At 33.5% G+C, this 13424-nt stretch overlaps 1 protein-coding gene across 4 annotated transcripts in view; it reads left to right on the top strand.

The window, feature by feature from the left end:
- The window catches only part of LOC136036070 (ubiquitin carboxyl-terminal hydrolase 47-like), a 136168-nt gene that overhangs the window by 25535 nt on the left and 97209 nt on the right, over positions 1-13424 (top strand). For 3 of the 4 annotated variants that reach the window (XM_065718030.1, XM_065718031.1, XM_065718029.1), the window contains exon 3: positions 8176-8379. In XM_065718030.1, coding sequence (XP_065574102.1) covers positions 8176-8379 — 204 coding nt within the window. Of the gene's footprint in view, positions 1-1085; positions 1201-8175; positions 8380-13424 lie in introns of those variants that run through there. The other variant, XM_065718032.1, reaches the window with a different exon arrangement.

The raw sequence follows: 13424 nt of genomic DNA, 5'->3' as shown, positions 1-13424 counted from the left end.
GTGCAGAATTGAGTCGGGAAAGAGAAAGTAAGACAATTAAAAAGAATTTCGTATAGGAATTCTGTCATATCCCCTAAGTGAAAATTTTCCAGAAAGTTCACCCTTGGAAACTCCACTCCCCACAGAAAATTCTTCCTGTTGAAACCCATCGCTGGCAGAAGAATTTTCCCCTCCCCTCCAAAAAACTCCTGTATTCTTTCCAATAGCAAATACTGGGAGAAAGCAATGGACACTTACATAACTTTTTTCTGTATTAGATCTTTAAACTATGTTGAACGATTCGGTTTTTCTAGAAATTTTGATTGGGTGATTTTGGGGAAAACAATTGGTGGGAAGGGGCTATTTACCTTCTAACCTTTTTGGTCACTTTGGTCACTTGACATTTTTGCTGATGAGACTTCTACCACTGTGTTATCTGATACGCTTAACGTGATTCATTAAGATTCTTGACTTTTTGGGAGTGTTTTCCCCTTTTTTCTAAAATCAGGCATCTTTTCTGGTGCATTTGACGGGTAACACTAAACTTAGTGAATCTTATATATTTGGAATCAGCATAAAAAATCAAATTTTTTTTTATGTATCTATTGATATCAATACTGTTTTCTAGACTTTCGGTTACTACTAAACTAAATCGCTCCTTACTTACAGTTCGTTACCACAAATTGTTTGATAATAAATTTTGGCTTTAATTGAACATTCGGAAGTGAACGAAAAAATGGATCGCAAATTTAACAAATTTTTGTGGTAAAAAAGTATAAATTGACCAAAGGACAAAAATACACGTCGTTGAATTGAGGAAAATGAGTTCAGCATAGAAAAAGAATGAAAAGAAATGAAAAGAACGAAAAGAAAAATGAAATTTTTGGTTTTAGTCCTCGGCCAAAATTATTTGTTAAGCTGTTCGTGAAAGAGACATATTTAATATAGCATGTGGAGTGGTTGCTTTTAAAGATTTGGAATAATTTGAGCGTTTGTAAGATATAGTAAAGATTTTGCATCTGTGCATTGCTATAATATTTTTGACTTGTTGGCAAGAAACCAGTGTTTGATTCTTCTTGTTTTCCATTGCACCTACTGGAAATAGAACTCAGTCCATCGGTTGGAACCTCGGAGAAGGTTTGACTGTGCTCGTTTTCCAACTTTTCAAAATGAAAACTTGCTGCTAAAGGATTAAATAACCAGGATTAAAGGCCACTAATGGTATTGACGATTCATTGTTTTTTTGTTTTTTTTTTCAGTAACTGGGTGAACTTCGAATGAGTATTACTTAGGTAAAAAAAAGTATGTCCGTAACAGCTACTTACGAAGGAAGGGAAAGGGATTTGTTCAAATGACGGAATAAATGACTAATATAGAGATTATAGGAAATGAGACTTCAAGGAAATCCTTGTCTAAAGGTCTTTTCCACGTATATGCCTGTTATTGACCTCCTTCCAGAATACGTTGCAAGGACTCTCGAAGAAACTGAGAAAGCTACTGCCTAGGAATTTACGTTTTGTGTATCAGACTCCGATACACTTTGTTCACCGATATAATATGATGGTATCACAGAGCAAAATTAGATTAATATCAACCTATAAATGACTGGAATATATAATGGAATAGTAATGGAATATGATGTGAAAAACTTAATAAGCAGATTTACATCATATTCTTTATTCTTCAAATGCTTTTATTATCCCAATAATTTACCTGAATATTTTCAGTGCATGCAAATGCATATATATTGTAGATAGTATGGGGAATTATAGTAAGCGTTTCTGGGCCGCTAGAGACAACACAGAAAATGACCTAGCGTAAATTTCTATAGAATCATTGGGTAAAACCGTCAACTTTTTGTTAAAGAATAATTGCCACATATAGTTTGCTCCTATATAGAGACTCAAAATGGGTTCAATAAGTCTATATATTTTGTAGGTTGGTGCATCTATTAGTGCCACATATTTTCTTAGAAACGGGAAGAATCCCAAAAACATATAGTTTACGGCTTATTCTAGTGGCATGCTAGAGGTTGTTGCTGATACTTTTAAACCTTATTTTATCCTTTTATGTTACTTTTAAAGTATTTTTTTCTTGTTATTTGATTATCCAATCTTTTGCATCATACTTTTTGTTTGTTGCTTTGGAAGGCTGAATATGCTACGGTGAAATATTTAACATTCATTATTGATTTCTATTTCATCCCTTTTTTCGATTAATATCTTTGTTGAGGTAGCTTGTTTTGTTATTAGTTATCCCATCTTTTGCTGCATACTTTTTTGTTTGTCGCTTTGGAAGGCTGAATAAGCTACAGTGAAATATTTAACATTCATCATTGATTTCTGTCTCATTCTTTTTGTTTAATATCTTGTTGAGGTAGCCTGTTTTGTTATTTAATTATCCCATCTTTTGCATCATACTTTTTTTGTTTGTTGCTTTGGAAGGCTGAATAAGTGGCGGTGACATATTTAATATTCATCATTGATTTCTATTTCATCTTTTTGTTTAATATCTTTCTTGAGGTGGCCAATTTTACTGTCATGATTAAAACAAATTCGAAAAAAAATATTTTATTTGTAATTCTATTAACAATATCACAACAATAGTAATTCCGCAAAATATTTAACTCAATTAAACCTTCGCAATGATTTCGATTTGTAAACGTATTAAACAGTTCGTGGTAACGAACTGTAGTAAAGAGCGACCCGGCTCAATAGTAACCAAAACTCTAAAAAATGGAATTTTGATACCAATAGCTACATCAAAAGAATCGTATTTTAATGCTGATTTTAAATATATAAGTTTCGTCAAGTTTAGTCTTATCCATCAAAAGTTACGAGCCTGAAAAAATTTGCCTTATTTTAGAAAATAGGGGGAAACAACCCCTAAAAGTCATAGAATCTTAACGGAAATCACACTCTCAGATTCAGCATATCAGAGAACCGTATAGTAGAAGTTTCAAGCTCCTATCTACAGAAATGTGGAATTTTGTATTTTTGCCATTTCTTAATTTTTTTATTATTATTATTTTCTTTCCAGATGTGATCATATCGACCCAGTGGTCCTAGAATCTTGCGAGATGGCTCATTCTAACGGAAATGAAAAGTTCTAGTGCCCTTTTTAAGTAACCGAAAAAAATTGGAGGGCACCTAGGCCCTTTCCCACACTAATTATTTTCCCAAAGTCACCGGATCAAAATTCTGAGATATTCATTTTATTCAGCGTAGTCAAAAAACCTTTTAACTATGTCTTTGGGGACGACTTACACCCCCACAGTCCCCGTGGGAGGGGCTACAAATTACAAACTTTGACCAGTGCTTACATATAGTAATGGTTATTTGGAAGTATACAGGCGTTTTCAGGGAGTTTTTTGGTTGGGGGAGGGGCTGAGAAGAGGGGGATATGTTGGGGGAACTTTCCCTGGAGGAATTTGTCTTGGGGGAAGAAAATTTCCATGAAGGGAGCGCTGGATTTTATAGTTTATTTAAAAAAAAAAAAACAATGAAAAAATAAATATGAAAAAGTTTTCAACTGAAAGTAAGGAGCAGCATTAAAACTTAAAACGAACAGAAATTATCATGCATATGATGGGCTCACCTCCTCCTAATACCTCGCTCTTTACGCTAAAGTATTTTTAGTAATTCCAACTATTTATTCTACGGCTTTTGTGATTCAAGGGTCATTCTTAAGAAATTGGGACAAAATTTAAGCTTTAGTGTAAAGAACTAGGTACTGACGAGGGGATGAAACCCCTCGTATACGTAATAAAAACATGAGAATACAGAAGGTCGTTACGTAAGCTAATTTGTAAGTTACATATTGAATTACGTATGAAAAGCGAATTGGCCCGCCAGTAGAAAATGTTTCTGCCTAGTTTTGGCACTAAATTGAAATTTTTCACAGAAATTACGCACAGAAATTACTTCGTATATGAAAGGGACTCATTCTTCGTTAACGCCCCGCTCTTTAAGCTAAATTTTTTTACTGTTTTAAAAAGTAGAGTTAAGAAAAAGAGTTAAACTTTAGCGTAAAGAGCGGGGCGTTGATGAGGAAGCAGCCCCTTTCATATACAAAGTAATTTCTGTTCGTTTTAAGTTTTAATGTCGCTCCTTACTTTCCGTTAAAAAATTTGTTTATTTTTATTTTTATATAATCTAAAAGAAAGGGCGGACATTAGGTGTCGTCCAAATCATGTCCATGAGCTTGACCTTACTGTTCGTTATTTTACTTCTTGGAAGTATACTTCTTTATAAAACTGAAAAAAGGAGAACATAAAAAAGGAAAGGACACAAAGGGGAGAAAACAAAAAGAAAGACAATGTTGTCAATATCTCCTACGCTTGGGAACCACTACATTAAATCATTGTAGGAAGACAACCTACACCATAAAGGGTTACTAGTTAGATGTAATATTATTATTATACAGAACAACTAGCTAGGTATTTTATGCCTTAATTCTCTTTTTAGCAAGCTACAAAGTGAAGCTGGCCTATTGTATCTGCTTGATAAGCATATCTAGCCCCCTAGTAGAAACTGTTTCTGGCTAGTAGCGTCCCATGACCATTTTTCGTGAGCTAGGAAGTTAAGCTGGCTTATTGGATCGATTGACAGAATCAGCCTAGCCCCCTAGTAGAAACTGTTTCTGGCTAGCTATGCCTCAAGACCTCTTTTTGTCACTGGAAAGAGAAGCCAGCATAGCTTTCCATTGTTTATTTCCAATGTTTGCCACCTCTGGAAAGCAGCCGGGCCGTTATTCGTGAGAAGACAGGAATTGGATCGACTTGAAAAGCGAATTGGCCCGCCAGTAGAAAATGTTTCTGCCTAGTTTTGGCACTAAATTGAAATTTTTCACAGAAATTACGCACAGAAATTACTTCGTATATGAAAGGGACTCATTCTTCGTTAACGCCCCGCTCTTTAAGCTAAATTTTTTTACTGTTTTAAAAAGTAGAGTTAAGAAAAAGAGTTAAACTTTAGCGTAAAGAGCGGGGCGTTGATGAGGAAGCAGCCCCTTTCATATACAAAGTAATTTCTGTTCGTTTTAAGTTTTAATGTCGCTCCTTACTTTCCGTTAAAAAAAACTTGTTTATTTTTATTTTTATTTAATCTAAAAGAAAGGGCGGACATTAGGTGTCGTCCAAATCATGTCCATGAGCTTGACCTTACTGTTCGTTATTTTACTTCTTGGAAGTATACTTCTTTATAAAACTGAAAAAAGGAGAACATAAAAAAGGAAAGGACACAAAGGGGAGAAAACAAAAAGAAAGACAATGTTGTCAATATCTCCTACGCTTGGGAACCACTACATTAAATCATTGTAGGAAGACAGCCTACACCATAAAGGGTTACTAGTTAGATGTAATATTATTACTATACAGAACAACTAGCTAGGTATTTTATGCCTTAATTCTCTTTTTAGCAAGCTACAAAGTGAAGCTGTCCTATTGTATCTGCTTGATAAGCATATCTAGCCCCCTAGTAGAAACTGTTTCTGGCTAGTAGCGTCCCATGACCTTTTTTCGTGAGCTAGGAAGTTAAGCTGGCTTATTGGATCGATTGACAGAATCAGCCTAGCCCCCTAGTAGAAACTGTTTCTGGCTAGCTATGCCTCAAGACCTCTTTTTGTCACTGGAAAGAGAAGCCAACATAGCTTTCCATTGTTTATTTCCAATGTTTGCCACCTCTGGAAAGCAGCCGGGCCGTTATTCGTGAGAAGACAGGAATTGGATCGACTTGAAAAGCGAATTGGCCCGCCAGTAGAAAATGTTTCTGCTTAGTTTTGGCACTAAATTGAAATTTTTATGCTCGTGACTTTAGTAAAACTTCCTGGTCTGCAGTGGCGTAGTGAGTTTGACAGTAGCTTGGTTGTTCGACGCGGGAACTTAGTAGTCAAGAAGCGTCATTAATCCGGTTACTTACTTACTGAGTAGAAATTTCAATTTCAACTTTTTTTTCTTCGTGTTATAATCAACTACCTCAAAAATGAACAATATTTCTTAAAAAAATTGCAAGATAACGACTGAGATCAATTTATTAATGCTGGCTTATCCATAAGAATTATTGTGATAATGGCAGTGTGGTCAATTTTTAAATAACTTACTTTTTCAACCGTTATTCGTGACTAGCCGGTATGATTTTTACTAGTGTGTCTTATAATCCACCTTTGCTTTCTATCGGTTTTTCACGATTGGCCCTTTTTTTCCGCTAAGACACCACTGGTCAGAGAAAAGAGATTTAAATTGCCATGCTTACTTGATGGCCTTTATGAAGTCATTGATAAAGGGTAATAAGATTGTAAGTCGGTATTATAAAATGAGTGTTTTACCAATATACAAATATGATGTCTTATAACATTCATATGCGTCTATCATTGTATCTTTCGGTAGGAATGTAATTTTTAGTTCTTGTGAGTTCAACTGTCAAAAAGCATAGAATTTGACAGATTCAAAGTATAAATAAAAAGTATAAAAATAACAAATCGCTGTCGTTTATCCCTCATCTTATTTAATTCTATGCCTGTGGCTAATTTCTTCGAGCATAAATCCATATATGGGTGCCAGTAGAGGGGTTAGGGTAGGGGGTAACCGTCACCTTCTGGAAAATTAAACAAATATGCAAAGGTAGGAAAATGAGAAGTATTTTTCTTTAAATATTGTCTCGATAGTGCTCTAGGACCCATAAGTCAATATTTTGTAGTGAATCCGCTATGCCAAACTTCTACAAGGAATTAATACCGTCGGCTTTTAATGCAGGATTCTGTGGTAGTACTTTGAATGGATACTCTGCTTTACGATACGGGGCCCAGGGATTGGTCCCCATTACCTCAAGGTCTGGCGACTGACTGGCCACTTGTCCGTGTAAAATAGATCCAGCAATTGAAACGTCGGTTTGATTCGACTCTTATGTGCCAACTGTAGCTCTGAAGGATTTTTTTTTCTTTTTTAATGCAGTATTATTTTTTTTGAATTTTTCGGCCATAGGTTTTTTTTTCTGACTATCTTCATTATATTTTGATTTTTTAACTACCAATTCAACACTTGACCTTCTGATTACCTACATAGCTCTGCTGCTGCTCATGTCGAAAAGTAAATATATTAATCTAAAATAATGAAAAATTTTGTACGGTTGAAGATGCAACCCCTTTGTATCTTTTTATGAACTTTTCGTGTAATAACACTTTCTAATCTTGTTACCTTTTTTTGATTATGTATTTGTTTAGGAAAGTACTATAATTTATTGATTTATTAATTTGACCAACTATCGTTAGAGTCAGCTTTGTTTGATGACAATGTTTCCCAAAAAGTTTAGGTGTTACGGATGGACACAGAACATCTTAATATTTGTCTGGAATTTGGCTCTCTTTTCTAGAGATTGCTTAAATGAAAACCACTTGCCAGAATGATTTGGCCTCGACAGCATAAAATGTCTTCCATGTTTAATAGATTAGGTGCATTCTAGGTCTTGAGTTACAATTTATTTGCCGATTACTTATCGGTTTATGGTGCGTACGGTTTATTAAACCAAACGCACGTTCCTAGTTCGGGTTAAGGAGCGGAATGTAACTTAAAAAAAGGTCCTCCATCCATTGTATAGTCGGAAGTTGCATATTGTAATGCATTAAAAATGTGGAGGGGGGTCTCAAACCTGGTACTACCTACCTCAACTAATATCCTCAACTAACTGTATTGAAATGCATTGTTGATTTTAAAACCCCTCCTCCCCCCAAAAAAAACACGGTTTGAATAGTAAATGCAAAAAAGGTTTATTCAATGCTTGCAATATCTCAAAATGTTAGGATACTGAGGAATAAGTTGAATCTATTGGAAATATCCGACAAATTGATATGCTACATAGCGACTACTATACTTATCTACAATATTAAGCTCAAAACGACTAATTTAGAAATCTAGCTAGTAGGCTTACTCACTTGTAAGCTGAAAAGGTGTATCGGGTAAACTTTTCCTTAATTAAAAACAAGGATTGGGTTTTCTTTCAGGTTCTTTGGTAAATTTCAGGTTACGGTTCTTTGTTTAACCTCAAACTGGACTATGGCTCTGTTGAAACTGTCTGCTTGTGTTCACTTATGACTCTAGTGATAGTCCCTACGGAGCCCTGGCAGGGCTATGAGTCTTTTGCCCGCCTTAGAATAGTCATAACTTTACCCTAATATCAACATCGAACTTTTTATTTCTTTTAGACAATGTCCACTGATGGCATTGACTTGCGTGTTCTCTGCATAGTTCGGAATTTTAGCAGTAATAACAGCGACATCAAGAAAACAGAAATTATCTTAGATGGCACCAGAAAAGTTTCTGATTTGTTTGAAGAAGTTGGAGACAGATTTGAATATGAATCGAGCTCTTTTCAGTTAATTCTTCAGAAGAGGTCTGATGGAGTATCGGTAAGTTTGTTATTGCTTTCCTAAATAGAACGTAGAAAGTGAAGAATGGTAGGGAATAAATTGGAATGACCCATCCTTAATGTAAAATATATAATAACTTATATAGTAACTATATATTTAATATATCCAATAGCTATATATATATATATATATATATATATATATATATATATATATATATATATACTAGCTGCGCAACACCTAGTTGATGGGGGCGCTTCGCGCCCCCCAAGCCCCCCCGCGCGCGTAAGTCGTTACGCGCCATTGTAGTTGTGTCCCTGTGTCCCACCTGTGATATATATATATATATATATATATATATATATATATATATATATATATATATATATATATATATATATATATATATATATATATATATATATATATATATATATATATATATATATATATATATATATATATATATGTTTTTAACTACGTAAAACTTGCGAATATACAACATGCTTCGCTGTCCCATTGTCTGTACATATAAATAGATTGTCAGGTTTACCGACTCTTGAACATGAAACATATAATTGTCCATGGGAAAAACAATCCGTATTCAGATCTATACCTCATTATTCTAATGATTGCCCTTGAGCTTTGTTGATGGCGATTGCTAATCAAACATTCCCTGTGTCCCCATCGTCATTTATATATCCCCCTGTGCCCCCCGGCGTCCCCGTTGTAGTTGTGTACCCGTGTCCCAGTCGTCATTTATAGTCGACAAACATAATGTCAGTCGACACACGTCCCAGTCGTCATTTGTGTCCCGGTGTCCCAGTCTGTAATCTCTCTTTGAGTGTCCCGGTCGTCATTTATATTCCCTGTGTCCCCGTCTGTATATACATTCGTTTTTGAATTGGTATATGATGAAATAAATTTTTGTTTTTTTTTCTTTTTTTCTTTTTAGTTTTTTTTTTTTGGTTTTCACCTATTTATTTAGCTTTTTAGTTTTTGCCTTTTTCTGTTTAGTTTTTTTTGTAGTTTTTACCTTTTTTAGTTTTTTTTTATTTTTTTTTAGTTTTCTTTTTCTCCTTTATTTTTCAGTTTTTTTCCTTTTTTTTAGTTTTTTTTTCTTTTTCAGTTTTTGGTTTTTTTATTAGTTTTTAGTTGTTTTTTTCTTTTTAGTTTTTGCTGTTTTTATCCTTTTTTTAGTATTTTTAGTTGTTTTTTCTTTTTTAGTTTTTTACCTTTTTTTTTAATTTTTTTTTTAGTTTTTTAGCTTTTTTAGTTTTTTTAGTAGTTTTTACCTGTTTTTTTAAATTTTTTTAGTTTTATTTTTCTTTTTTAGTTTTTTTTCTTCTTTTGTATTAATGCTAAAGCCAAGGTTCGAACCTGGAACCTCTCGGACCTAGAACCTGGAAAATAACCCTTTACCAACTCAGCTACTTCGGCTTGAATACATTTACCTTTTTTATTTTTTTTTTATTTTTATTTTTTTAGTTTTCTTTTTCTCCTTTATTTGTCAGTTTTTTTCATTTTTTAGTTTTATTTTCTTTTTCAGTTTTTAGTTTTTTTATTAGTTTTTAGTTTTTTTTTCTTTTTAGTTTTTTTTGTAGTTTTACCTTTTTTTAGACTACTAAGGTCCCTGCGTCGGCCCTGTAGTGTATTCCTGCAGCATGGTTCGATCTCTAGGTCTCGTATTACCACGCTAAGGTCAAACCCACTGCGCCAACACAGGTAGTTATATAACTGAGCTACTTCGGCTTGAATACATTCGTTTTTGAATTGGTATGTGATGAAATAATTCAGACGTCATATGCGGACAGTGACGTTACTCGACACACAGACACACAGACAACTTATTTTTATATATATAGTATATATATATATATATATATATATATATATATATATATATATATATATATATATATATATATATATATATATATATATATATATATATTAACATAGACATAACATCATGTATAATAGCATAATGCAACATATATAAATCGTGTAATAACTATATAATAACTAAATATAACTTGCACTCATAGGAAGCCAACTCTTCCCAACGTTCCTTTTCTAAGTAAATTCCTTTTCCCCAAAGGAAACTTAGCTGAAAAATTCAGATGTACGAATTTTGAAAAATTCAAATTATATATATATTAACATAAACATAAAATCATGTAAAATAGCATAATATAACTTGCACTCATAGGAAGCCAACTCTTGATCCTTTTCTATGTGAATCCACAGCCCCTTCCCCCAAAGGAAACTTAGCTGAAAAATTCAAATGTACAAGCATCAGAAATGTATGTCTAGCTTGAAAATTTCAGCCCCAAATTCCTTAAAGACAACGACAACAAATACTAACAATCGTTCCCCGCAAAAAACAATGAATGAGCTTGGCTATGATACTCATTGTTTTCTAGCTTTGTTATTTTATTATTGAATAAAAATGAACATCTTAGTTTGCCAGAAGATCGGAGTCATTGCACTTGGCAAGTATTTTCATTTTTGCGAAACTAAAACCAGGCATGAGTCAAAACAAATTTGCTTAAGACACAAGAGATAGGGGGAAAATCTTATCTTGTTTCCCACAAAACCAGTCATTAAGGTAAAAGGATAGCAAATCTGACAATTGTTTCTGCTGCACTCTAATAGGTATACAAGATGACATAACACAAGTATATTTTGATCATCTGAAAGTATCAATTCTTGCTTAACTTCATGCTTTAGTTATATCTATTACTAGAAATAACTAATTTAAAACAAAGCAACATCATTTGTCTAAATGAACTTCACTTTCACTATTTATTTTCTAGTTTCAAATCTCCCACTTGACTAACTGACAAACGTCAAAGGACCATTCAATTCGACAGACCATTCGAAAAACAAGTTCAACAAATTGCATATCCAGCTAAGAGTCACAATATGCTTTTGTAGCAAATCCTTATCATTCCTTAACTTGATTAGACAGGGAATTTTTGAATAAATTAAAGATGTAGTTTTCGTCAAAACTGCATTTATTTCAATATTATCTTTTTTTACTTATAAAAAGAGCGTAGATATAAAAATTGGCTTTCAAATGGGCCCTTAAATATTTCTCTATGATGTTTCAGTACTCCTCTAGCGAAAAAAAAAAAAAATTATTGCTTCTCATGTGAAAGGCTGATTTTCCTTGTTGCTCAAGATAGGGTTCTGTAATTCTTCTATATGAAACTCTTGGCTATGATGATTACGATTAAGCATCTTTCGGGCTATTTTTGAAATTCCCGTAAATTTGTCTTCACAATGCTTAGCAAATTTACGTTTAATGCTATTAAAAGTTTAATAGCATTAAACGTTTGCTATTCAAATTGATCGAAATAATAATTAGCCTTCCAGAATCAGCTTCAACAAGCAATTTTTCGTCTATTTTTTCTTTCAAACGGTTTTTCTCAATTTTCGGTTACAATGGGCTAGAGTTTGTTCTTTACTAGGTTGTGGCTGATTCTACAACCATGATAATTAAACGATTAGTAATGGATTTTAAACAATTTGTCAATTTCCCAAATTAACACAGAGCAATTTCTTGCTAAATATTTATTGATCCGCGATGTTTTCATAAACAATCCTTTCTCTTGATTGCTGGCCTTCCATCTAACCCAGAAGAAACATCTGTATGAATGTGAACCATTTTTGTAATCAGGAACAGAGTTTTTGGAAAAATACCGTATTTTATGTCTCCCGGGCATGGCAACCATAGCCAAGTGGCTCATATACCCATTTATGGTTTAGATTAACTGATTATCAGATGGTGTGTGCATTGTTTTTCTTACCACTGCAAAGTGCTAGTTTTCAATTCTGACCAAAGAGTTTAGTTGACTCTAAAGTTGACACCTAGAGCTAACCTACAATCCTGAATATAGACAGGGGCCTGCAGAATAAAAAAAAAAAAAAAAAAATCCAAAAAATATTAGTATTCCATTTGAAATGTCTTGTTCTGCACTTCTGTGAAAATTCTCGCAATTAAAGACTAGGTTGTGTTGGTGGGCCTATATATATTTTGGGCTTAGGAGACAAATGGTCAAGGATTTATTCGATCCTGTTCCTTAATAGAGTCTTATTTACGCTAAATTATGACTGAAGATAGTAAATTTTGCCAAGCGAAAATGGTCAGACGAAGTTCCTACTTAATCTTGGTGGTATTTCTGATTAAAAGTGAAAGTAACTAAAATCTCTAGAGAATGAAGGCTTTTAAATACTTTTCCAAAAAATATACAGTACATTTTTACTAGAAGTAGTTTGGTACTTCTATTGCTTTATAAAATGCAAAGTACTAACTAGCCTCATAGATCTGAGGGGTGTTAAGTCATTTGGTCTCATTTTTAACTCGAACCGTACGATGAAAAAATGTTGATTGTTTAATATTTAATTCGAATATAGGGTGGGTGATACATGTAAGTTACCTACTTCTAGGAATGTACTGTTAGAACAGCGCAGGAATTAAAACAAGAAGCTTCAATTAATTCAAAACGTAATTTAGCCGGTAGGAATAATGAATTTTGTATTTGGATCATGAAAAGGATATGCGAAAGGACTGTGAAGGTCATTATTTTCTTATCGGGTGATATGAAATCCGCGTGCAATCCCAAAACTTGACCCCTGTCAGATTTTCAGTGATTTAGATTAGCTAAAATTTTAGGCTTAGAGAATTTAAGCTAAATTCTGTCTAAAGATGGTAAGTTTTGTCAAGCAAAAAAGGCCAAACGAAGTTGCTGTGTTATTCTTGGTGGGTTTGTCTGATTAATACTCTAAACAATTTACTGAACCAAAACGAAACAAACAGAAACAGGATTTTTCAAAGTATCTTGCTAAAATATATCAACAATACGTTTTTACTAGCATTAGAATAAGAAGCTTTTAATAATTCAAAACGTAATTCGCCCGGGGAGGGGGGAGAAATGAATTTTGCATTTTGGATAGTGATTATATTATTTTCTATCAGATGATATAAAATCCGGGTGCCATAGCGACATCTTACTTCTGTCAGAGCTGAGAATACTATAAGTTTGCCAAAATAACGTCAAAACAATAGGGTAAACAGT

Source organism: Artemia franciscana, chromosome 15 (assembly GCF_032884065.1).
Source record: "Artemia franciscana chromosome 15, ASM3288406v1, whole genome shotgun sequence".
Classification (NCBI taxonomy): Eukaryota; Metazoa; Arthropoda; class Branchiopoda; order Anostraca; family Artemiidae; genus Artemia; species Artemia franciscana.
The sequence above is the reverse complement of the archived record's forward strand: the minus strand, read 5'-3'. Positions and strand labels throughout refer to the sequence as shown.